Source organism: Coptis chinensis, chromosome 3 (genome assembly GCF_015680905.1).
Source record: "Coptis chinensis isolate HL-2020 chromosome 3, ASM1568090v1, whole genome shotgun sequence".
Taxonomy (NCBI): Eukaryota; Viridiplantae; Streptophyta; class Magnoliopsida; order Ranunculales; family Ranunculaceae; genus Coptis; species Coptis chinensis.
In genome coordinates, this window is record NC_141458.1 from 1,543,890 (window position 1) to 1,568,733 (window position 24,844).

Here is a 24,844-nt window from a genome sequence, read left to right on the forward strand (position 1 = left end):
AACAACTCCTTAGATCATACGACTTGGTGTTGGGATGATCACAACCATTGGTCTAAAATGAACCCAGATTTGTACTGGTTAAAATAACTCAGGTATTTTCTAATGACTAATGAATTTTGATCAGCCTTTTGATCATGTGACATAGTACGTGTGAAATGCAGCATTGGTGTTACGTTGTGTATTCCCTAATACGTAGTTTTTTTGGGCGGAATACCACACCTCATTTCAAGATGACTCTTCTTGATCTATGATCATCATACACATAAATAATATCCAATCAATCATCTTGATCAATGCATATCCATGTTCATAAATCATATTTATCGAAGACAAAATCCTTTGGGCAAGAAATAGTTTTTTCAATTACGCGATTCTTACGTACTTTCTTAGCATTTTATGTCATAAGATCAAGTTCCTTACGAAATTGAGAGCGAACTTATCAATTTTCTTTACATACAACATAAGATTAATTAACTTCCTTACATTGATTCTACATACAACATAAGATTAATAATCTAAGTTTACTCCAGCTTATTTGTGAGAAACAGAAATGATATAAGATCAATGCATAGCCATGTTCACAAAATCGTATTTACCAAAAAGAAGAAGAAATTATCTAAATGAAATTAAATACCATACATTATGTACACGGAATTTTGATGCACCTCTGGTGTAAGTTAATTAGAAAACTATAGCATGTTTGCCTGTTTCAGGTAACTATTGCCTGTCAAACGTTCAAGACTTCAATTGCCTTGCTCTTTCTCCATTAACTTATTGGTCTCCATTAACTTGGTCGCCAAGAAACTAGTAAAACTTTCATTCGAGAAATTTCCTTGTACTTTTTACTTGCTCCCCTGGTGATCCTATCATCTCAATTTTGGCAAAATATTCTACAAAATCACCAATGAAAGGTATTGAGGAAAAGATATCTTACGTAGACATATCAGTAGAGGCAATGTACTTATGAGCTGCATACGCGTGCTACCTCAAATAAATACTTTTTGCATTGAGAATTTGAGATTTTTAGTTGGATCTGGAAATCTCGATGAGGAAATTGGAAGTTTGCGGTGAGGTTGCATGTATGGAGTATGGACATGACTGTTGCGCGGTAGAGCATTACGCATTTCTTGGTTCAACGATAAGCTGACTCAGCTCAGAACTTGCAGTCTACGAATACGTACACCTAAAACACAAACACCAATTCGTGGAAATGATTTCTTTGTTGACCAATCCGTTGCATGAAGTGCACTTGGGAAAAAACACTATGCAACCTTAGTGAATAGTACTTGTTATTCCATTAATTTTCATCAATTTAACATCCATATCGACTGTTTTGGAAAAAAGTTGATAAAATGAAACTGAATACAAAAGGCGTCTAATAAGGGGAACATTTTACAAATGGAACAACAAAAACCTAGAAACTATTAAAATTCTCAGCTATTAGTAAAGTTTTTTATTAGACTAGTGGAACGTAGAGAAAATTCAATATGAAACACATAAATCACTATTTTAAGAACAATTAGTTTTATCATCTTTTGAGTTCCTAAAACATATCACCACAGATCACACTCGAAGCACTCCATTTTTTTTTACCATACAAAAATCCAATGGTTAAAATTATGGCTTAGCAAACATAGGCACATTAGCACATGGCAACCCAGGCAGCGCATTCCACAATTGGACTGGAAACAGCAAAGACATTATTTACAAATTGGGTATTTGGTCTTCTGTGGTCGTTGGATTGTAATGATTATAACGATTGATGCTTATTGCAGAGATATTATGCTTTGTTGCAGTTGCAGGCTACATCTTTTATTCCTTACTAAGAAGCTGCTTCTCGCACCACCCATACAGCCATACTACCAAGATCCCAACTTCAATTCTTCTTAGTTCTTACCATGGCAACTACTCTCTCCTTTCTCCTTGTGCTTGTCTTATTCTTCATAACTTCAAGCTCCTCGTCCTCCCACCATCCATCCCCTTCCCCTAGCACCAAAACCAAAGGGTTCTCTGCTCAACTCATTCATAGAAATTCGCCGAGATCTCCATTCCATAAGCCAAACACAACAAGATTCTATCAAGTTCGAGATTCAGAAAACCACAACTCTCTTACTCGTCAACATGCATCAACTAATGCGGAGTCGACCACCTCCAACGTCAACGCTTCAACATGGGATGAGGATGGAGAGTTCCTCATGGAATATTTTGTGGGAACTCCTCCGGTTCTTACGTATGGAATCATTGACACAGGCAGCACCCTAACTTGGCTACGATGCCAGCCATGCAAACACTGCTTCCCACAAGAAAGAGTTCCTATTTTTTATCCTAGAGAGTCCAGTAGTTTTAAAGAAATACTGTGTGGAGACTTAGACTGTTTAATGGTGGAACAAGATATTTGTTCGGTTGAAAATAAATGTGGGTATTCTGTTCTATATATGGATGGAACTTTTACTAAGGGACGTATAATTTTAGAGACATTAATGTTTCGGGATGGGGAAAGTAATGCGACTTTTGAAGACACGGTAATTGGGTAATTGGTTGCTCGTATGACAATGATGTGAGCTCCGGTATCATTCATGGTGAAGGTACACCTGGAATGATCGGTCTCGGTTTCGGCAATGATACGATCCTTTCACAATTATCATTTACTAAATTCTCTCATTGTTTTGGTGATTTAGATGCTGTAGATCCCTATGGACGTATAAAATTTGGCGAAAAGTCTCAAATTTTAGGTAGTGCGACTCCGATTTATCGTGTTAATCACGAGCCAGGCTACTTTCTAGAATTGCAGGGGATTAGTGTTGGGGATACAAGCTTCCCAATCACAGATCCACATTTTACGTTTGAGGGTGCGAAGAATGGGGATGGGTTTATCATTGATTCCGGAACAAGTTTTAGTAATTTGCATTGGAGTGTATTCAACATTATATTCCAGGAGTTGTCACGACCGTTTGAGAGTTTGAAAAGAGCTAAACTTGCACCTTTCCAAATATGTTGGGAAGGTGATTGGCATGATATCACAAGTGCATCTCTGGACGTGATTTTCCATTTTACAAATCAAGTTTTAATGAAATTTCCTCGTGAGAATATATGGTATTGGGACCGAGAGTATAATATTATTTGCCTTGCAATGATGCTTGCAAAGCCGGGAGATTTGTCTATTCTCGGAAATCACCAACTCCAGAATTTCAACGTTGGGTTTGATTTAGAGCAAAGCCTACTTTATTTCGATCTTAATCAGTGCTTGGAAACTTAATTAGCACAATTTGTCTAGTGATGGTAAGTTTGTTCTCATGATTAAAATGTTCGTTTATGATAGCTAATTTATAGCATTTTCATTCTTGCAAAGTTTTGAGGTTTAATTTGCTAGCATGAAGGAGCCTATGCTGTTTTTTCTTATTTACAATTTGAAGTTTCGGTTTATGACATTTGGTAGCTATTTTGTTCTTGAAAATTTTGGATGTTTGATAATTGACACCCTTTGAAGTTTTGTTACTGAAAGTAAGTCTAGTGAATTGAACATCGCAACTACTTTAGCCAAGGAAGGAACTCGTACTGCCCTTCGCTTTTATTTTGCTCACACAATTTGACATGATAACTAGCAGTGTTGTTACTTTTTAGCCAATATATCTTCAACAAGTTCATTTTGCTAATGTTCCGGCGAAGTGCAAAATATCCTTTTTTAGAGCAATATATAACATGTCCTTTTCATGGGGTGCATTACTTGCATATATGTGTTCCTCTCTTTCTTTCTTAACATAATGATTTTGATACAGAAATTTAATTAGAAAGAATAGTAATAGAGGCATGAATCGGTCATCTGAATGGAATAAGTTTCTCTATCTATATCTGAGAATCCCCTTTCTACATGATGTATATCCCCATATTTTATTTAAATAACCTAAGGTAGTATGCATATGTTACTTGGTTAACAACCTTGAGGTATCTATACTCCTCTCCCCTAACACAAAACCAAGCTTTACCATCTTATGACGTATCACATAGCCTTGAAATACTATCAGTCCTTAGCTGACTCAATTGAATTATACCCAAAAAAGAAAATAAAAAATTAATAAAGTAGACTGTTTGCTGATATAATTCTGTGTTGGCAGGCAGATGAGGAGCACAGGCAGTGCAAGCAGCTAATTGGGATTTGGGACCAACTTTTGTGGTACAGTATCATTGCTTATTGATGTGTAATATATTATCATTACATGCCTGCCTCAAACATTTCTAGGCAGAGGCTTTATTCTGGGTGTTGGATGTGTATGCACTTGTGTTTATGATTGATAGTATGGCATTATGATATATGACATTATGGTTTTATATTGGCTATTCAAGAAATGCTTCCGCAGGAAAACTAGGATTAGGAGTCAGTTTCATGTAAAAAACATTCAAATTCGACTGTGCATTGTAGATTGGATTTGAATTAAAATACGTTGTTCGATGACTAGTAAGACTGCAGAAGGCATGCCGGATGTGTTGTTCCGACCAGTAAGACTGCAGAAGGCATGCTGGATGCAATTTTAGTGGTTAGGGATCTAAAGGAAACTTTGTCACGGAATCAACTATTTCTGCTAAAACAAGAAATTAGAAGTGGAAGGTTATGTCTGTTTGTGTTTTCCCAAGGCACTTAATGCTGGTGTTTTCGGTGGTAGTATTTCCTTGAGAAGTTCAGAGAAAATGCTAGATATAAGTATTGGAGAGCTGTGTCCGGCCTTATGGAGCAAAAAGTACTGTTTTTTGGAAATTTTGTAGCTCGAGATCACATCAATGCCATGGTGCAATCTCCATGCTTTTTAAGTATTCTTGCTGCTCTTAAGGATTCTGAGGTTACTAATTTAGTACCTTTTGCTCCTGCAACATCTGACATCCTTGGTGTTCAAATTTGATAGGTTTTAGCTCTTGAAACAGAACACATCTTGGATCCCCTGCACCTGTGTAGCAAAGCTTCACTTGCCCTTCTAAATTCCTAGTAATTCCTCCCATCCTCAGCTTTTGACTTGTTATCTGTCCATCTGTATTTAGCTTCACGGTACCATCCTCTGGCTTGCTCCATATGCACTGCCTGGTTTTTTTCCTTGTATATTCTGCCTTTTCCCTGGTCTGTTCAAGAAAGACCTTGTATATGCACTGCCTAGTTTTTTTCCTTGTATATTCCGCCTTTGTCTAGTGTTTGGTTGGTAACAAACTAACCCGGTGGATTGCGCGAACACAAAAGCGGGTATATAGGAATCAAAGGGGATATGAGAGATATGGCTAATCTTATTTCCTTAACTATGAGAGAGAAAGTAAAATAACGGAGAAAAACAAAAAAAAAACAAAAAAAACGAAAGGTTTTTGTTGGAAAGTGGAAACCCTTGCCTCTAGTCATCTTCTCCACACTTCCAATTAGTTGCTCATCATTTGCAACTCTATCCTCTCAGGTAAACCTTTGTTTCTACACTCTCCATCTTTATTTTCTTTACTACTTTCTTCATCTTTTGTTCCTTGTCTATAAAACGCCAAACATGCTATGTGTGATTCTAGGAGTGTGCAAAAAGAGACTTCTTTTGTATGCTTTCAGGTTGAATGGAGTATAGGTAAATAGGCTAGGACGTCCACTTCTGGAATGAGGGACGGATCGAGTCTTCTTTAGTTCATTCATCACTGCAATATCATTTACTTGTTAGTAAACTACTCCGGAAGATAGGGTCTATAGAACTACATAAAAATTTGCTTTTCATCCTACAGAAGAAGAGGAATCAAGTCAAATTCAAATTTTCCTTAACAAAAAAAAATTAGTCTCTTGGTAACTTATGGCCATTATATTATGCATTAAAAGTTTAGAGAAAAATATTACTGGTTTATCAACTGTAAATCAATCAATGAGTAGTGTAGTAGCAGTCACAACCGAGTTTGTGCAAGGACTAGATATGCAATATGTTAGCAAGGATTTCAGCTCCCTGACCATAGTGATAGATCCAAGTATTGGTAGTGCTTGAGTGCACCAAGAATCAACCACCTAACTCTGGTAGACAACTGTACAAGGATGACTGCTTAGGTGCTCATTCAATTGCACTATCTGGTGTAAATAGCACAGTCCTTTGTTGGAGACTTGAACGTCACTTAGGATTCTTAATAATCTTCATCCCTATGCTGTTAAAGACGCCACCCCAGCCAAGGCACTTAAGGCGCCAAGTTTAGTGAAAATTTTTGCTGCTTGTTGTTAAGGTGCCGCAGCGCGCCAGTCTGAAAGCCTAGCTCCTCGCCTGCCCCTTTGTAGGTAGGGAGTGAATTGTATGTATATGCTAGATTGAAGTGTCTAAATATCACAATTAATGGTAATAATAATAATAATAATAATAAATTATTATTATAACAATAGTAATACGATAATAAAACAGTAAAGTAAAATAAATAATTAAAAAAACTCAGTCCTTAATAGTAGAGTCACAAGTAATTGATGGTGAAGAAGATCTAATTCTTCCATCTAACTTTTGGTCAGACACAGAATGTTGTGACTGCTAAGGTATTCAATGTAGTGAATATAAATGTGTCAGTCAGATTAAAATAATCGATCAAAGTATTACTTGGAAACTTCAGGTTTCACATTAAATCCTTGCTGATTTGAAACATTTGATGTTCCGGGAAATGAGGGATTAGAAAAACTAAGTGTCTGTTGTGACAGATTTTGACCAGCCCTTAGAGTAGTTCAAGTCTTGCAAGATTTTTCTTCGAATTCAGAACATTGTTTGTAAGATCAAAATTGTTGTTATGTTCTAGCACGTGTATAGCATGTTTATTGTGTGTAAGATTTCTCTTCCTGTTAGTTATTGATTCTACTATAACTTATTGGTGGTTCGCTCGTTTATCGGCACATCGTGCATTTTGTACTCAAATTGATTTTGGTTTATAGAGTCATGAATATCATAAATATTTATTTCATTTAGAACAAATGGAAAAGGAGATGAAGAATGTTCAAGTCCTTTCAAGTAAGATAGAGGACCAGTTGGACATCACAAATGGATCGATATTTTGTTAAGCTGATGGTGGATCAAGTGCACGACAAGAAGAATCTTGAAGCAATGCATAACGATGGGGGTGTGGAAAATATTAGTTGAGAAAGACAACAAGAAATGGTAGCAGAGTTTAGAAAATCAATTGCTGATGCAATGTGGAGTGACTATGAAAGTTCAAAATGATGTGTACTACTTATGGAGTTTTCTTTTAATTTATTTGTTTCATATATATGAAGAATGTAGTAGCGATATTTATTTTGAATGACTTATATTGTGAGGTGTTTTTGTTTGTTTATATTTATATTTATTTGGATTTTTTCTTATAAATCCTGTGCATTCCATTTCATATTTATTTGAAGTATACATATGAAATCAAGAAAGAATAATTCACGGCTAATATTGCTAATATGTTGTTCATGATAAGCAAATTACAGTGTCAACCAAACATAGGACAAGCTAAAACCGTGACAGAATAACTGAGGACCAAACAACTTCCAGATTAATCATCTTTATGTAATACATCTCCAGAATTGGAACACCTAATCAATGTGAAGCAATACAAAATCTTTTGCGGCCAAACAGAGTATAACTAGTTAGTGTCTTTTACTGATAATTGTCCTTAAAAGTATACCCCCATGTTATTCACCACTCTGCTTCTAACAGTCTGCCAATCCTGAGTACCGTTTCAAAACCTCCTGTAGTTTATTTCCCAACGAGTCACCTAAGTTAGTAATTATTTACCATTGTAAGACTGGAATTTTATGTTGAAGATGATTGGTGACAAAGCATCCTTTGCTCAATCGACAATCTAGTTTTAGACCAGAACCTATGGATAAATTAGGACTTGATCGAATTGCCGCGCCTAGTACAAGATTTTCACCTTCCTAAGTTTAGTGGGAAAAAAAGTCGTGACCGGTGATCTCTCTCTTCTCCAACAAGGAGATGGAAAGAGATAACTTATACCCCCTCGATCTCCTCATCAGTATGAATTACTAACTAGATTTGGAAAGTAGAATGCTGTCTATCGACAGATTTCATAAGAAAAATATATACATGAAAAGTGAAAGTAGATTAAGGGTTTTGAACGTGGCACAATTTTTAATTATCAAAGAAATAATTTTATTAAAAATATTGTAGATTTATATACTTCCGCAAGTCCACATGCATATGATAAAACAATCTAAACATTAAACACTTAAAGATCAAATCTCTAGCCATCAGGCCAACTTTAAATTCAAACAACAGGATGTAAGATCAATCAAAAATAATACTCTAACCACGGGTTATACACACAAGACCAGCATAACGTCAAGTCATACCACATAATTGGTTTGCATATCTTCACGCTGAACAATGGTAGCCGTCTTTCTCAAATCCCCAGTTTGGATCCACCAGTTCTACAAGAGGCGTTGAAGGGTTTTGTAATCTTAATCTACGTAGGTAGGCTGAGAAACTGCGGTTGCATGATCTAGTAGAATCACGATAAAATTGTCGTTCAATCTGTTCTTGTCTTGTCATTGAAGTTAGCTTCACTGGTCTACGCCGCCCCAAAGGCTCAACAGCTGCAGATTCTTCGCGAGGATGCTGAGGATGAGATGCTGCTCGAGACAGTTGGGATGAGAAAATTAGACCATTACTACCGGCTTCACTAGTGACTGGTGTTGGTGTTGGTGTTGCACTTGCGTACGACGAGTTGAAGTAGCAGAAAATAGACACTATTATTAGGAACGCCCTCGTGACGAATAGGTTGATGAAATTCTTACAAGCCGCAGCCATGACAAATTGCTTTCCTAGGAGGAGTAATCTCTAATAATAACTTGTGATGCTGGTGTGTATCGTATTTAAAAATCTATTAGTGACTACAAGGATACTGCTAAAAACTTGTACGTGTTTTTATACAGAGAAAATTTCCATTGATGTTTTAGCACGTAAGGAATGTAGTACGAGAAAACTCTACTTACTATTAATGGACTTTACTAAATTAATTATTTCCAACATAATAGAAAGTCATTACTCATTAGGATGAAACAAGCGGGTATAAACTGTTTGGCACACACACGATTGAAAGTTGAAAAATGAATAACATGCCTTATTATCTTACATATATCTTGTTGTTTGCAAGACTTGAATCAAGTATGTGGAGGGCATTCTCATGACATTTTTGACCTTTACATTTCATTTAAAATATATAAAAAAGTGGGGTTAACTGTGTAAAACGAATCAATTTGGGCACTTTACCATAGAGTAAAATAATATATTGCAAAATATCGGTACTATACCGTGATATATAAATATTCCAAAACTTTTCTGTTTGATGAAAGTTCAATAAGAGTTTCTGTCTTGGCAACTTGGTCGGAACGACGACGATGAACAAAGCATCAAATCTCGGTAAGAAAAAAACCTGAAGTTTTATATAATTTAGAATTAATGAATCTGAAATTTGAAATTTACTGAATTTCAATACTGGCATTTTGTACTGAAGAGCATAGAGTTACAGTAGTGAACAAGTATGGTGAAAAGCTTGTGGGAGTTTTACATGAAACATGTTCAGTGGAGCTAGTAATCTTATGCCATGGGTTTCGTTCCACAAAGGTTGGTATCATGACATTGTAAGTGCATGCTTAGAAATTGTTGTGTATTAATATAGGAGAATGGTTTAAAATGTAGTTGTTTCTATTGCAGGAATGTAAACCTTTAGTGACCATTGCTAATGATTTAGTGAAACAAGGAATTAGCGCCTTTCGCTTTGATTTTGCTGGAAACGGGTAAGCTTGTAGTAATGAAAACTCCAGGTTGCTTAACTTTGAAAAAAGAGAGTATATGTACTGATGAAGCAGTGGCGTGAGAGTTGAGGATATGACTGTAATAAGTCAAAGCCTCTAAGTATAAGTTGGAGAAAATGGTTCACTGTAAGTCTGGTAGCCTTAATAAACCCACGAATGTTGGCCTTAAAACGGATTTATTTGATTTTGTCTTAGATTAGAACAATCTCACTGGTGCTTAGAATCAGAGGTAGAAGATTGAACTGAAATAGGATGATTATGGTGGGCTTGAAATATCTAGGACTTGCATAGCTAAATAGGGATACAAGCTGAGAACCTACAGATAAACTACAAAGCTCATACGACGTTATAGATCCCATCACTTCTTGGACAGTAGATGAATATCCTGCGATGAATAATATCAGATGAATCCCTTGTAGTGGCTCACGTTATGTTCTGGCCACGGACCCTTCAGAATTGCATAATGTGGCTTGTTATATACGGGTGCAGTCCAAATTTTGTTTGAAATCCGTGCTCTCTATATCCATAGTCATACAGCTTTTAAGACTTCACTAGCGCAATTGATGTTGGATTTCTAAATTATATCCAACCTGACTATGCCTATTTTCCAGTGAAAGTGATGGTTCATTTCAGTACGGTAACTATCGTAGAGAGGCTGACGACTTGCGTGCCGTGGTACTACACTTTTCTGGGGCAAAACATGTCATACAAGCAATTGTTGGGCATAGTAAAGGTGTGTTGGTCCTTATTCTTATGTTGCTTACACAGGATATTGCTTCTTAAAATAGAAGATTTATAAGATAATAAGATGTTACAAAGCTTGCAATAATGCATAGTCTGGCTGAGTAATTCCTGCTTCAATATACACTATCTACTGCTCACAAGGATTTTTGCAGGAGGAAATGTGGTGCTTCTTTACGCTTCTCAATACCGTGATGTTAAAGTGGTTGTCAACATTTCTGGTCGCTTCAATCTGGTGAGAGGAATTGAAGGTCGCTTGGGTAAAGATTTTATGAAAAGAATCGAGAATGACGGATTTATTGATGTGAGGGATAAGACAGGTAATATACCAAGCTATTTTTTGACCTTTTGCATGTATATGCTTGACATTGTTATGGCACATTAAAAAAAGTAAAGTAATTAGGCTCACATTATGTACCATTATCTGTGGATGTATATGCTTGATGTTGTCATAACAAGAAGTGTTCATAGTAAGTTGCTTTGGACAACCTGGACGTAAGCCATAGGAGAGCATACTGCGTCCTGTTTCATTGTTAAATTCAATAGAAAGCTGGTTTATGAACAATCTAGTTGTAAAATAAATGAGAGTATCACAGCATTCTTATTCACAAAATCAAGTAGAAGGTTAATTAATGAACTATCTTGTCGTAAGCTGTTTGAGAGTATTGTATTCTGGCCATCACGGTTGGTAGTCTTTTGCTGCTTCTGCTGGATAATGTGAATTTGGAATATGTACTAAAATTATATTTTCAGAGTCATAAGTATTCAAGTTGCTTAAGTGACAGTTTTGATGAATTAGGTGCCTGATTGTCAATTGATTTATATTGTAGAAAAAGTTTTATATCGCGTGACTAAAGAAAGTTTGGTGGATCGCCTAACTACTGATGTGGGTCCAGCATGCCTTCGCATTGAAAAAGAGTGCAGGTTGCTGTTGATGTTCTTCTTCTTCTTCTTGATTTTCTTCTTGTTATTCCTATACTATTATTACTGATACTATTGCTGTTACTGTAACAACTGACCAAATTTGTGGTATAGGGTCTTAACGGTTCATGGTTCTCGTGATGAAATTGTACCAGCCGAAGATGCCATGGAGTTCGACAAGTTGATATCTAGCCACAAACTACATATAATAGGTGGAGCTAATCATGAATACACTTCACATCAAGTTGAATTAGCTTCTACTGTAGTGAACTTCATCAGGGCAGATCAAAAGACTACGCCTACCAGTAACCAGGTTTCATCATGCCCAAGAGCTAATCAGTCAGGCAGTTCGAGATTATAATCATCAGTACATATATGATTTAATGCGCACAGAGAAAGTGAAGGCATGAGAGATTGCTACATCTTGTGGAAAGTACTTTAAAGGTGGTAGCCCATGCCAAGAACCTATAAAATTCTCTGTACAATTCTCTTCCCTGACAGTCTGAAATCTACGAAGAAAATTTACATGCTAGTTTGTTACAGCTCAATGCTTCAACATTGTTTATGGTGAACTCCATATATAGAGATTGCGCATATAAATACAAGTGTACTGATCCATTTTTTGGAATAATTTCACCAAGTAAAAACTTACTCTTATTCAGCTATTCCATTATGGATTATCGTCTCTTAAGGAAAGTGTGTGGTCTTACTAGCCCGTCCAAACTAGGAATAGAATTCTGAGATAAGCCTCCTAGGAGCAGCATTTGTTGTCCGGGACATGTTGGTATGGATCAAAATTTCTCACTAGATATCTTTTTGACAAATTTTTATAGGTATCATCAAAGTTTTGGTTGGGCATCAATTTCTTGGTACCTAGAAAAAATTTGTATTGAACAAAAATCATTGATATATTGGTGAAATTGTCTGAGATTTGATTGGCAAAATTGAGAAAAAATTCACTCCTAAGCGCATCTTCACCACACATCCACAATCTTATTATCTATTGATTAACTAGGGTTAATTAAAATCCAAGTTTTATTCTCTATCCAAAACATTCCACTTTTTTCTCCACAAATATTTTTTTTCTTATTTTTTTTTATTTGTATTTCCATAAAAAAAAAAATCTACAATGAAAATTTCGTGAGACACTCCTAAATTTACTTTTCTTGCCACTCTATTACATTATTCCCAATACTTAGCTTTGGTGGTAAAACTTAAATAAAATAAAAATAAAAATAAAAAACCTTGTATAATATAAAATGGAAAGTACACCAACATTTATGAAAAAAACTCTTAAATTTTATAATAATTTTCAAAGAGACATAAATATAATCCAATTACAAATTACAACTTTGTTATAACCCATAATATTGATGATAACATTACATTATTCCCAATACTTAGCTTTGGTGGTAAAACTTAAATAAAATAAAAATAAAAATAAAAAACCTTATGTAATATAAAATGGAAAGTACACCAACATTTATGAAAAAACTCTTAAATTTTATAATGATTTTCAAAGAAACATAAATATAAACTAATTACAAATTGCAACTTTGTTATAACCCATAATATTGATGATAACATTACATTATTCCCAATACTTAGCTTTGGTGGTAAAACTTAAATAAAATAAAAATAAAAATAAAAAACCTTATATAATATAAAATGGAAAGTACACCAACATTTATGAAAAAACTCTCAAATTTTATAATAATTTTCAAAGAAACATAAATATAATCCAATTACAAATTGCAACTTTGTTATAACCCATAATATTTATGATAACATTACATTATTCCCAATACTTAACTTTGGTGGTAAAACTTAAATAAAATAAAAATACAAATAAAAAACCTTATATAATATAAAATGGAAAGTACACCAACATTTATGAAAAAACTCTTAAATTTTATAATAATTTTCAAAGAAACATAAATATAATCCAATTACAAATTGCAACTTTGTTATAACCCATAATATTGATGATAACATTACATTATTCCCAATACTTAGCTTTGGTGGTAAAACTTAAATAAAATAAAAATAAAAAACCTTATATAATATAAAATGGAAAGTACACCAACATTTATGAAAAAACTCTTAAATTTTATAATGATTTTCAAAGAAACATAAATATAATCCAATTACAAATTGCAACTTTGTTATAACCCATAATATTGATGATAACATTACATTATTCCCAATACTTAGCTTTGGTGGTCAAACTTAAATGAAATAAAAATAAAAATAAAAAACCTTATATAATATAAAATGAAAATTACACTAACATATATGAAAAAACTCTCAAATTTTATAATAATTTTCAAATAAACATAAATATAATCCAATTACAAATTGCAACTTTGTTATAACCCATAATATTGATGATAACATTACATTATTCCCAATACTTAGCTTTGGTGGTAAAACTTAAATAAAATAAAAATAAAAATAAAAAACCTTATATAATATAAAATGGAAAGTACACCAACATTTATGAAAAAACTCTTAAATTTTATAATAATTTTCAAAGAAACATAAATATAATCCAATGTTATTTGCCAATGTTATTTTATTTATAGATACTATAATGATATCCCTGCATTGTTGTATTTGCCAATGTTATTTTATTTATGAATGTTTGTGTGTGTACAATGTTCTTCACGATATGACATGCTCACATGTCTTAACCGATGCCTGGATACAATTACACAAAATTTAATATTGACTATGTTTTTTAAATTATAGGATTATTCCGACATGCAGCCATTGCATAGGTTTTTAAGAGGAAAGCTTGCTCGCGTAAGGTATATATATATATATATTTTTTTTTTTTCATTTGTCTTTATTGTTGAATTGGCATGTTTTTTTTTGGAATTGTTTAATTAGTTTTTTTTTAGGTTGATAATATGAGACAGAGTCAAGAGTTTAAATCAAAGAAGTGCTGCTACAATCAAAGATTGACCAGCTGCAGGTTATTATTATTTATTGTAGAAAAAAAAAATTGTTTATTTTGTGCTTTGTTGTTTATTTCTTATGGATATTTATATTTTTGTTTTCCAGAGGGATCTAGAAGAAGCCAAACATAAGAGTGCTCAGGAGAAAGTAAGTTCATAGAAGTTGAAAAATTTCTTGATTCGGTACTAAAAAAATAATGATGTATCTGTTTAACTGATTGTATATATATATTTCAGTTATTGCTTTTAATGATGGTATTTGTTTTATATAGGCGGATATGAGTTGCTTGCACTCCATTAAGCATTGGCATATTCTTTCCCTTCAGTCTATGGTCGATGCGCAGTAGCTTTTTAAGTACTTGATGAAATCATATATTGAAAATCCAAGTTAATTTGCTCTCTCTCTATACTTGACGAGTATGCGAACCGTGCTACGCATCGGTGTTTTTTCAAATATTTAAACTTGTCGCTCTAACATCTCTCTGATAGTATGATTTTTTGAATTATAGTTATAATCTAAAAAATAATATAAAAATATTAGGAGGGGTTGAATATAATTTGAGTGACGTGAATGAGGTTTTCTAAATTATTTTAAATAATATAAAGCTAATTCTAATTTCAATAAAGTGAGAGAGTTTTTGGTAAATTATTTAAAAAAGATGGAGCTGATTAGAATAATTAAGGGAGGTGGTTCTAAAATCATAAAATAGAGAGATTACAAATACACAGTTCGGTTGAGAAATTTTCCTCCTACAGATCCGGCTATCATAAGAGATGTGACGTTTGCCTATTCCTCTTATTATACATATAATTTGCAATATCAGGTGAGGCATCGTTAAAAGTTTTAAAAGTTTTGTGGGTCTCCTTAAAAAATTATGATGCCAATAACCATGTAAGCAGTGTTCCCAACAAGAAAAAACTCGTATTTTTTATCCTAGATAGTCGAGTAGTTCTAAAGAAGTACTGTGTGAAAACTCGTATTATTTGATGGTAGAACAAGATATTTGTTCGATTGGTAACAACTAACAAGTGTAAGTGTTCTATTCGATACATGGATTATAATCAGTCAGTACATAACTAACAAGTGTAAGTGTTCTATTCGATACATGGATTATAATCAGTCAGTACATATATATGATTTAATGCGCACAGAGAAAGTGAAGGCATGAGAGATTGGTACATCTTGTGGAAAGTACTTTAAAGGTGGTAGCCCATGTCAAGAATCTATAAAATTCTCTGTACAATTCCCTTCCCTGACAGTCTGAAATCTATAGAGAAAATTTACATGCTAGTTTGTTACAGCTCAACACTTTAACATTGTTTGTGGTTGAACTCCTATATAGAGATTGCGCTTATAAATACAAGTGTACCAATCCATTTTTTGGAATAATTTCACCAAGTAAAAACTTACTCTGAACAAATTAGGATCAGCATTTGTTTATTTTTTTTTTCACAAACTTTCTATTCCATTAACCAAGAGCAAAAAGTTCGTACAGACATGACTGGACATCATAGAACCCAAGTTTCACTGCTGTAGAAACTTGGCTGTTACATACTATCGACAGATTAGACGAAGCTGATGCTGCCATAAGATGGTCATGTTTGATCAGGAGCAGCATTTGTTACTGTATGGCTTTTGACAAATTTTTACAGGCATCATCAAATATTGCTTGGCACCTTGTGAAATCATCGATATATTGGTGAAATTATATGAGATTTATTAACGAGATTTTGTTCTATGATATATTCGATTAGCAAAATTTGAGGCCCATATAAATATATAATCATAATAAACAGATTCTCATCGTAATCCTTATTAATACGTATCTCGAGACAACACAGAGAGAGAGAGAGGTTTAAGGGGCATGGGGGATTCATACTGGAGATATGGGGCAGGCGCTGGTGTTCCAGAAAGAGGTATATATATATTGCTCTTCCTTAAACCCTTGTTGGTCGTTTTGGATAATAAAGGTTTTTGTATATTGTTCACTTGTTGATTATAAGCGACTTACTAAATGCATATTGAAATTATTTTCAACAAAAAAATCAAGTCTTTTTCCTTACTAATGAAGTTTTAGTTGCAATATACACATACAATGTGATGACTTTGTGTGAGTGTTACTTAGTTTTTAAATATGCTATGCCCAATCATAGTGACTCAATCAGTGTGGTTTGTTTACTGGTTTTGTTCTGAACTAGTTTGTAATATGTTCTTTTATAAAGTCCTAGATATATTGTGTACTTGATGGTGTTAGTTTTTGGGTCTTGGTATTGATTTTTTGATTGGTGATTGTAATATTTGCAGATGGTGTTCCCAGAGCTAGTTTTCCTGGTTATGTATCATCTGAAGCTTCTTTCTTATCATCTCATCATTTGGCTAATGATTTGCGAGGGACATCTTCAGATTACTTACAAAAGGATGTAAGCATAGTTCTCTGTCTCTCTTACTTGGTTACTGATGATATTATATGTTTATCAACTGAAAATTGGTTTTAATATCAGATCTTGCCATTACGGCCTGGAGCTTACGGTTTAGATACTTTTGCTGGATTAGCCAGTCATACTGCACCAGGATTTAGTGGATTAATATCGGGAGCAAGCTTGAAGGGGTTTCCGAGTCCTCTGGAAGATCCAGCATTGAGTAGCCGGGGCATTCCAGAATTGCTCAACGAAAGGCCCAGCTCGTTGAGGAAAATTGATAGTGTGTTAGGAGAGGAGTCGAGCATTCTTTTTGTTGATGGGCTTCCAAGCGACTGTACCAGAAGAGAGTTAGCACGTATCCTGTTGAGTTCAATTTCTGCACTAGTTACTGATCAAAACAGGAAAAAATAGAGATGAAAAATAAACTTACTAGAATACATACATAACTGCCTGCATGGATTTGATAAGTGAGTTTTGCTGTTCAATATGTATGTAGACGTCTAGATGAGATAATACTGGAATCTAAAGGTTGACATTGAGGGAATAATAAACAGGGCTCAACTCAAACCGGTCTAAAGAGACAGATCAGTAAACGTAATAAAGCATTATATGCCTTTGTTTACCTTCCGTCCAAACTATAGACAACGGCCTCACACTTGCATTTTTGCAACTGGGCATGCCATAGGTTTGATGATATCCTTCCGTGAGGATCATTAGGATATGAGACAGAGGTTTAGTTTATGTAAAGATTACTACTCACGTCATTGTCAAAAGAAATTAACCCTTACTTGTTTCTTTGTGTGGCTCATGAAAGCTTGTTAAAATGGTGCAGGAAAGGCTGTCTTAATACCTGACCTTTATGCATGCATGTGTGCTTGCATCTTGTTTCGAAGTATCTATATTTTCCTCTTTCAGTCCTTGACATGTTACAGATCTTTTTCGTCCTTTTATCGGTTTTAAAGAACTCAGGCTTGTCCACAAGGAACCCAGACATGTATGTCAATTCACCTTATACAGATTTCAAATTTATTTTGTGGGAATATTGACTGCTATTAGTACTAATTGTAGTATTACTGTAATTTTAAGTTTAGATGCATGTCTCAATCTGCCATTAGCATACAAGTAACAAGTCATATCATTTGAATAAGCATAATCAATAAATCAACACAGTTTCAGCTAGTTTTAGAACTTCAGAGATAGCTTGAAGAGAAAATAAATGCAGTGGATGAACCATGTTTCATATATTAGTTTATTTATGTCACCTCCCCTCCCCTCGCATTTGGTAGACTAATTCTTTGTAAAAGTTGGTAATTTATGCAGTCTCGAGACAAGGCGATGGTTTTATGTTTTGTGGAGTTTAGTGATGCTAAATGTGCTTTGACAGCCATGGAAGCTCTTCAAGGTATGTTTATTCATTTGGTATCACCAGTGATTTGTGATTTACTTCTATTCATGTTTCTGCAGCTATGTAAGAAGGATTGATGTATATCTGTGCATTTTGTCTTCTCTGTGTCTTTGCTTCACTAGATCTACCCCCATCTGATAAAATGTTACGTGCTATTGCTGTGACTAGTGGAGTGTAATGGTGCAATTTTAGTGGTCACCGCGTCATTTGACTTGTGTTGAATTTGGGGCTTTGTGCAGGTTACAAGTTTGATGAGAAGAAACCAGATGCTCCCATCTTAAAGATCCAATTTGCACAATTTCCATTCTGTCCACCTTCCAGTCGTGATGACCAACGACTTGGTGATCCTCGCTAAGCATATGTCTAGGCTGGTGATCAGTGCCAAGTGGAAACATAGTACCGCAAAGCTTTTTTATCTGTCTGTGCATGGTTATTGATTGTTTCGGTTATACTATTAATGGGGACCCGTTTCAGGCAGTTGCTTTATACAACATTTGGGGAGTTTCCAGGATCCTTTTTGGTGGCTGTGGCATAGTTCATCCACGAAGCCGTGTGGTTGTACAACCATTCTGAGTGTAGCTGTTCGACAACAAATATGATGTTAATTTGGCTTACCCTTACCAATTGAGTACTGTATGTAGTTGCCAGCATCAGGAGATAATGACCAATCGAAAATGTGCAGGCTGTATGCCCTTTTTGAAACTAGTTTTGCAGAGAGTATTTTTCACCTGGCCACAGTTTTCTTATAAATTTATTACAGATGCTGAATAATGTTTTCAGTTATTTAGGCGAAGTGTTTGGTTACACAGTTAGTACTTCATACTGTGAGTGATTTGTAGCAATAGTTTGTATGTAAATACCACTTTATTGTATGTAAACACTTTAATGATTTGTGTTCGTTTGGATAATTGGCACGAATGGTAAAAATACTAGAAGTCGTACCTCAGTCTATGAAGAGACCACTGTCACCAATTCTACCAGGTCTGAGAATAAAAGCGTCACTAGGGATAGAGTCTTGTGCTCCCAACACTTAAGCCTTCTAAATCTAAGAAGTAAAATGGATGATGCTGGACAAAGTGGAATGGAGTTTCAGACCACTTACAGACGTCGTGTCGCCAAATTTTGCATTGCCATTGAAACTGCCGGAACAATAGGAGAGTCTCCAACTGTGACACTCTCTATTGATGTGTTATCCCTGCCCAATGCCCCAATCCAATCAGTCCTGGAATGCCCTCACCAACAAAAATGTCCATATTTTCATTGCCGCAACCAATAATCAGAGTGTTGTCCATTGTAACATCTTCCGCACGATCACCAAATTGTAGAACTTCTTGTGCGATGCTCCCTTTCGTATAAGAACCGTCTCCGTAGGACATTTCATACTTGCAATGGTTTTCTGTGTCAGCACTCAGCACGTACATGAACATCAATCATCAAACAGCGGGCATCCTTAAATTCCAAGGGTTCATAGCTTGACGATTTTGCCCAGTCGAAAAGATCAGCTTTGGTTTGGCTGTAACAGCGCTTTCATGGAAGACAATACTGGAGCCAAGTAAGGCTACTGCCTGTGTCTAGTATCCCATAAGTTCTCATTGGTGGTGTACCGATGTAGTTTTTCATTAAGTACTATGAATCTGCCGACCCCACTGAAGTTTTGAAGGAGTTAGGAGAAGAAGCTTTGTTTGACAGGATAGCTTGAATATGCTTTCGTGGATCGAGCAAAGGTAGGAAGAACTGATTCTTGAGTTCGATCAGATCTTGTTAAGCTTGGGTTGTAAAATGGTGAGCGAGGAGAGTTGCGGTGAATTATGGGTGATGAGAAACCGGTTGATTTAGAGGATTTTGATGTTGCATGAGAGGATAATGCATGGGCAAGAAGAAACGCAGACAAGTAAGATTAGCACGTACTGAGAGGGGTGTTGACGTGTTGTAGCTGCCATTATGTGTGAGAATGAGAGAATGAATGCATTATGCATGGAATTTCCAAATGCATTAAGATCTATTTATAATCAAAATGAAATGCCTTAGCTTTCTTTTGAAAATTGATGATGCTAATGATCAGTTTGTGAGTTGCATACCTACATGTTACGCAATAAAAAGCTATTTGGACTTGGGAACTTTCAAATTGTGCTTGATGTTTAGGATTCTAGGAGAAAAAGTGTCTTTCAGCAAAAGCTGAAGAAGAAAGTACAGAAGGGAGTGGTCTAGGCTCTAGGGTGAGCAACATGCTGCTCCCCTAGTTCAAGCACAAAATATAACTCCCTACATCCATTAGTTATAATGATAGTGTTATTTTAACAAAATCTAAGAAAAACTTCATATGGAGCTTCCCATTTTCTCAGCCAGTTATGTAGCCCCTCAATGATGATGGTTTCATTGACCGGTTGATCAGCTCCCCTTTTGGCAAGAGCATCTGCAGTGAAGTTTCCTTCTCTCCAAATGGTAGTGATCTCCCACTTGTGTAACTGTTGAGTGCAGTAAATCTATCTTCCCTGTATCTCCCAAGGGACAGTTCCACTTTCAAAAGCCTCTGAGTCCGTCTCAATCCAAATGCTCCTCCATCCTTTAGCAATGGCCAGTTCTATTCCCACGATAATTGCCGTGTTTCCCATAATTCCATGTTACGCTCGAGCTTGATACCACGCACTCATGTCTTAACTACGTAGTCTAAGAGTGTTTCACATCTTCATGCCTTCAGCACCATTGGTCAAAATTGCAAAATTGCAAGACAATGTCTGGGTCTGGTCGACCATTTATGTCAAAATTAAAATTGGCTCTTGAATCTTATCGTCTCTCAATCGGATTTCGATTCGAAATTACTGTTACCGTTTCTCAATTTGATAGTTATGTCATGGTTGGTTGGGTTATGGCTTACTGTGTCTAGTGCAATATTTTGATTACTCTTTTATCTTCTGTCACAGATTCTCTTATCATCGCCTAATTCGTGTTTGTCATTTCACCCAATAAATTGTCCATATATACTTTTAGTTCTTCTTATGGAGATTTTAACTATGAACTATGGTCGTGCTTTGAACAAAAGCTTGGTGTCAAATTTATTTATTTAATTTCTCCAGTCTAAAAAAGTTGTGGAAACCAAATTCAAGTTTATGTAACAAGCAAGTTGCAGCAACCATTCGATAAAAAATGTGGTATGGATTGTTCTCACAAGTTCAGCCAAAAAGGCATTGGTTAATTAACTTCACTTGGAACTTCAACAAGTCTAGAACAACCATAAATTCCATTTCAATTAAACCAAGAAAATAATCTCAATTTAATTGATGTTGAGATAGATATAAATAGATTTTTTTTTGTTTTTTAAATAATTATTCCACCTAAAAAACCCACAAATCAGCCCAATTTTCATTAGAGATTACCAAATGATTGGAGCTTTTCGTCTAATGAGCAGCAAAAAAAAAGCTGGCACTTTAGTTAACTTAAATAGCTACATTCAAGTCCTTTTCTAACACAAAATCAGCAAACATACTAAGTATGATCTTATAGATATAATTTTTTGGCTGTTCAATAACAATTTTTTTTTAAGTTGATTTCCTAATGAAAATTGAAATGGCTTCGGAAGTAGCTTGTAGGGATATATGTTATATATATATTAAAGAAGGATAGACTTAAACTTAGATCGGACAAGTATATATTTCCATACGTATTGATCTTCATCTAATATGTGGGCGGGATCAGAATGCCACATCCGGCCTGCTCGATCAACATGTATATATTTGACCCCTTGAAGGAGCGTGAAATATTTGCTTTTCTGTAAGTTCAAAACCGAAGATACTTCGATAATACGTTATGACATTTTTAATAAAATAATAAGTTATGACTTTGATCGAACAGCATCTCGATTGATGGAATTGTTCCAAAGCATTTCGATTAATTGTCTACGTAGCTGGTTACAATTCTTGTGTTTGAATGTAATATAGAATCACATGGAATAAGTGACAAATTTTATAGATAAAAGTCATAAAACCACACACAAATGCATCGCCAGTTTGTAACTTTGTATGGTCGGTGAATTGGGTGCTAATGGGATCCACGGGGCATAGCTTCCTAGCTATCAGAGCTATGCACCAAAGCCGCCACGCATGTTTATTATGGTTACGACTTATTGACACACGAACAGTTATTTGTTGGAGGGACAATAGACACCGTACCTTTGTATTTTTTTCGTTTATATTCCCAATTAAAAACGTGATGTTTTTCTTTTCTATTTTTTTTATTTTATTTTTTGAAAGAACGTGATGTTGATCGATGACTGGCGTTTTCTGGTACCTTAGAAAAGTCTCAGTCACAAGTTGCGTAATTGTTTTAGTCATTCTGACGTCCAAGTAGGATTTAGGATCTTCTAGGAGTTGAGAACAAATCTAAACTGCAAACATCACGGCATGAGGAGCAATGTTTTGAAAACCGAACTGGTGATCGAACCGATTTTTTGTTAAAATGGTTCAACCAGGTTCAACCATGGTTCGACTCGGTCGGACCGATTGATGTTTATTTAACAAATTTTTTAATAATTACAATAATAAAATGAATAAATATATGTTTTAATTCAATATTAATTAGTATTATATATCAAAATAAATTTATTATACAAGAAATACATAGTAGTATGTTGGTTTGGAGTTTGGATTATCTTGTTTAGGTGTTAGGTTCAACTCCCCACATTATCAATTTTTCAAAAAAAAAAAAAAAAAAAAAAAAAATTATATAAGGGTGATCCGGTTTAGAGCTGAACCGGTTCGCCGGTTCAACCACGGTTTAAACTTAGACCGAGAGTCCAACCATAAATTCAAATTTTAACTGAACCGAACCGAAAATTTACCGGTTCCGGTCGGACCCCGGTTCAACCACCGGTCCGGTCCGGTTTTCTAAACACTGATTAGGAGTGTAAGAAAAAACTATTGACCCATTATCCATTATCCCGGAGGGCTTCTAGTCTTTACCTGCCACCCAAATCTGCACCAACTCGAAAATAGATTCTTCCCGTTATGGGGTGTAGATTCTATGTTTGGTCAAACTCCTTGACCGCACATGTTAACCCAATATGACCGCATAATTTCAAGACTCAAGTTTAATATTTTTGTATTTTGTTTATATTTTCTTTTAACTTTTGTAGAAATTTGAGAGATATGAACACAAACTTATGAGTTCAACATCAATTTCAAGTAATCAAGTTTGAATATTAGACAAATATCAAAAATTCAAATTCAACTTTCGAATTTTTGAGAAGATGAATTATTCATCATTGTATTAATTTTGAATTCTTTTAGTTTATATTTTATTGTTTTGTACCATAGATCCTCGCTCACATATTCATTTTATCATGCTATAGAAAATAATCAATTTACAAATGGTAAATCACGAAAAAGAAGTTTCAAATTTGCAAATATGGTTTTGGGTTCAAATTCAAGTTTTTTTTATTTTTGTTTATTTTTTTTTCTCTATGTTGTGAATTGGAAATATATTACTTGCAGAATTTGAAAGTTTTTTTTTTTTTATTTTTTTTTAATTTTTTTTTTAATTTTTTTTGAAATTAAAATGATAATTCAACACCGATGATGAATAATGAACACCTGTAAAGTGACCAAACCGGGATGATGGTACCAAAAATGAGAGTCCAATGGCTCTCTATCGGCTTTAAAAGTAGTGTTAAAAGTGAGTCAAAATTTAAAGTCGATAATCCCATTTTTAATTTATAAGTAAAGAGTAAAGTAAAAAGTAGAATTTAAAAGTCGAAATACGTCGATTTTTAACTCTCATTTTTATCGACTTAATAGAAAGTAAAATAGAGATTTTATTTTAAAAGACATTACTACTTTACACTTTTAACACTACTTTTAAAAGGATAGAGAGCCAATGGAACCACTAAAGACACTTCAACCCGCCCCATCGAAAACCCAATTGAGATTTGTATCCCTGGACCCCCCACCCCGACCCATCACTATCTGACCCGCAGTTGACCCACCCCGCCTGGTATTACAACCCTACATCACCCTCAACCCTTAAGATCCTTCCTCGTGTGGTAGTATTATCTATCATATGTTTAGTCATAGAAAATGTGCCAAATCGCTTATGCCGCGGCATGAGATTTTTAACCCAAAGTCCCAAATTAAGTCTCCCCTATTTTCAACTTTTGACTGCATTCATCTGTTTTCCGTGTTTTTTTTTGGGTCGAAATCTGTTCTCCGCGTTGCAATCGAGTTTGAATATGACATTTTATTAATAGCTAATAACAAAAAGAATAAGTGATATAGCAATACAGCCCATGCATATGCTGATATGCTATCTTCATTTGCCATTTTCCGCGTCTATATTTTCTGGCTAATTAAAATTTGTCAAGTGAGATAGCACTATTGCTATGATAACTTAATATATATTCTTATGCTATAATACAATTTTACAAGCAGTTATGTATATTTTTCTTTGCTAGCTAGGTATTATAGTTATCACTTATGGTCAACAAACAGTTACGTACGTATTAATTAATATGGTCAATTTGATGTTTGGAACGAGGTAATCTAACTGAAATAACAGTCAGCACCCTCTCCACCAACACGTAAGTATGTTTTTATAATGGATAATGTTGGGAATTTTTTTAAT

The 24,844-nt window shown here is 34.7% G+C and overlaps 3 protein-coding genes and 1 long non-coding RNA gene across 4 annotated transcripts; all 4 read left to right on the forward strand.

The window, feature by feature from the left end:
* Positions 1-2,596: 2,596 nt before the first annotated feature.
* On the forward strand, positions 2,597-3,256 carry LOC147507123 (aspartic proteinase nepenthesin-1-like). Its single transcript, XM_086599657.1, has one exon. The coding sequence runs from the start codon at positions 2,597-2,599 to the stop codon at positions 3,254-3,256; it is 660 nt and encodes a 219-aa protein (XP_086455783.1).
* A 463-nt stretch (positions 3,257-3,719) lies between these two features.
* On the forward strand, positions 3,720-7,284 carry LOC147507124 (uncharacterized). Its single transcript, XR_015217549.1, has 3 exons — positions 3,720-3,942; positions 4,113-4,171; positions 6,933-7,284. It is a non-coding gene; the product is annotated as an uncharacterized LOC147507124 (long non-coding RNA).
* A 1,766-nt stretch (positions 7,285-9,050) lies between these two features.
* LOC147507125 (putative uncharacterized protein YDL057W) lies at positions 9,051-12,111 on the forward strand. Its single transcript, XM_086599848.1, has 7 exons — positions 9,051-9,389; positions 9,484-9,593; positions 9,684-9,766; positions 10,396-10,517; positions 10,681-10,845; positions 11,356-11,449; positions 11,561-12,111. Exons 1-7 carry the CDS (start codon positions 9,368-9,370, stop codon positions 11,805-11,807), a joined length of 843 nt encoding a protein of 280 aa, XP_086455974.1. The 5' UTR covers positions 9,051-9,367; the 3' UTR covers positions 11,808-12,111.
* Positions 12,112-16,178: 4,067 nt separating this feature from the next.
* On the forward strand, positions 16,179-19,140 carry LOC147507126 (uncharacterized). Its single transcript, XM_086599849.1, has 6 exons — positions 16,179-16,323; positions 16,712-16,827; positions 16,909-17,182; positions 17,760-17,821; positions 18,148-18,229; positions 18,472-19,140. The coding sequence occupies exons 1-6, from the start codon at positions 16,272-16,274 to the stop codon at positions 18,585-18,587; spliced, it is 702 nt and encodes a 233-aa protein (XP_086455975.1). The 5' UTR covers positions 16,179-16,271; the 3' UTR covers positions 18,588-19,140.
* The last annotated feature ends 5,704 nt before the right edge of the window (positions 19,141-24,844 follow it).

Excerpts from the sequence above, each read along its gene's own strand:
- LOC147507126 (XM_086599849.1), top strand. The coding sequence starts at position 16,272 with ATGGGGGATTCATACTGGAGATATGGGGCAGGCGCTGGTGTTCCAGAA. Across the intron at positions 17,822-18,147 it reads TCCACAAGGAACCCAGACAT|TCTCGAGACAAGGCGATGGT; the intron begins GTATGTCAATTC and ends TAATTTATGCAG. Across the intron at positions 18,230-18,471 it reads AGCCATGGAAGCTCTTCAAG|GTTACAAGTTTGATGAGAAG; the intron begins GTATGTTTATTC and ends GGCTTTGTGCAG.
- LOC147507123 (XM_086599657.1), top strand. The coding sequence starts at position 2,597 with ATGATCGGTCTCGGTTTCGGCAATGATACGATCCTTTCACAATTATCA.
- LOC147507125 (XM_086599848.1), top strand. The coding sequence starts at position 9,368 with ATGAACAAAGCATCAAATCTCG. Across the intron at positions 9,594-9,683 it reads ATGGGTTTCGTTCCACAAAG|GAATGTAAACCTTTAGTGAC; the intron begins GTTGGTATCATG and ends TTTCTATTGCAG. Across the intron at positions 9,767-10,395 it reads TTTGATTTTGCTGGAAACGG|TGAAAGTGATGGTTCATTTC; the intron begins GTAAGCTTGTAG and ends CCTATTTTCCAG.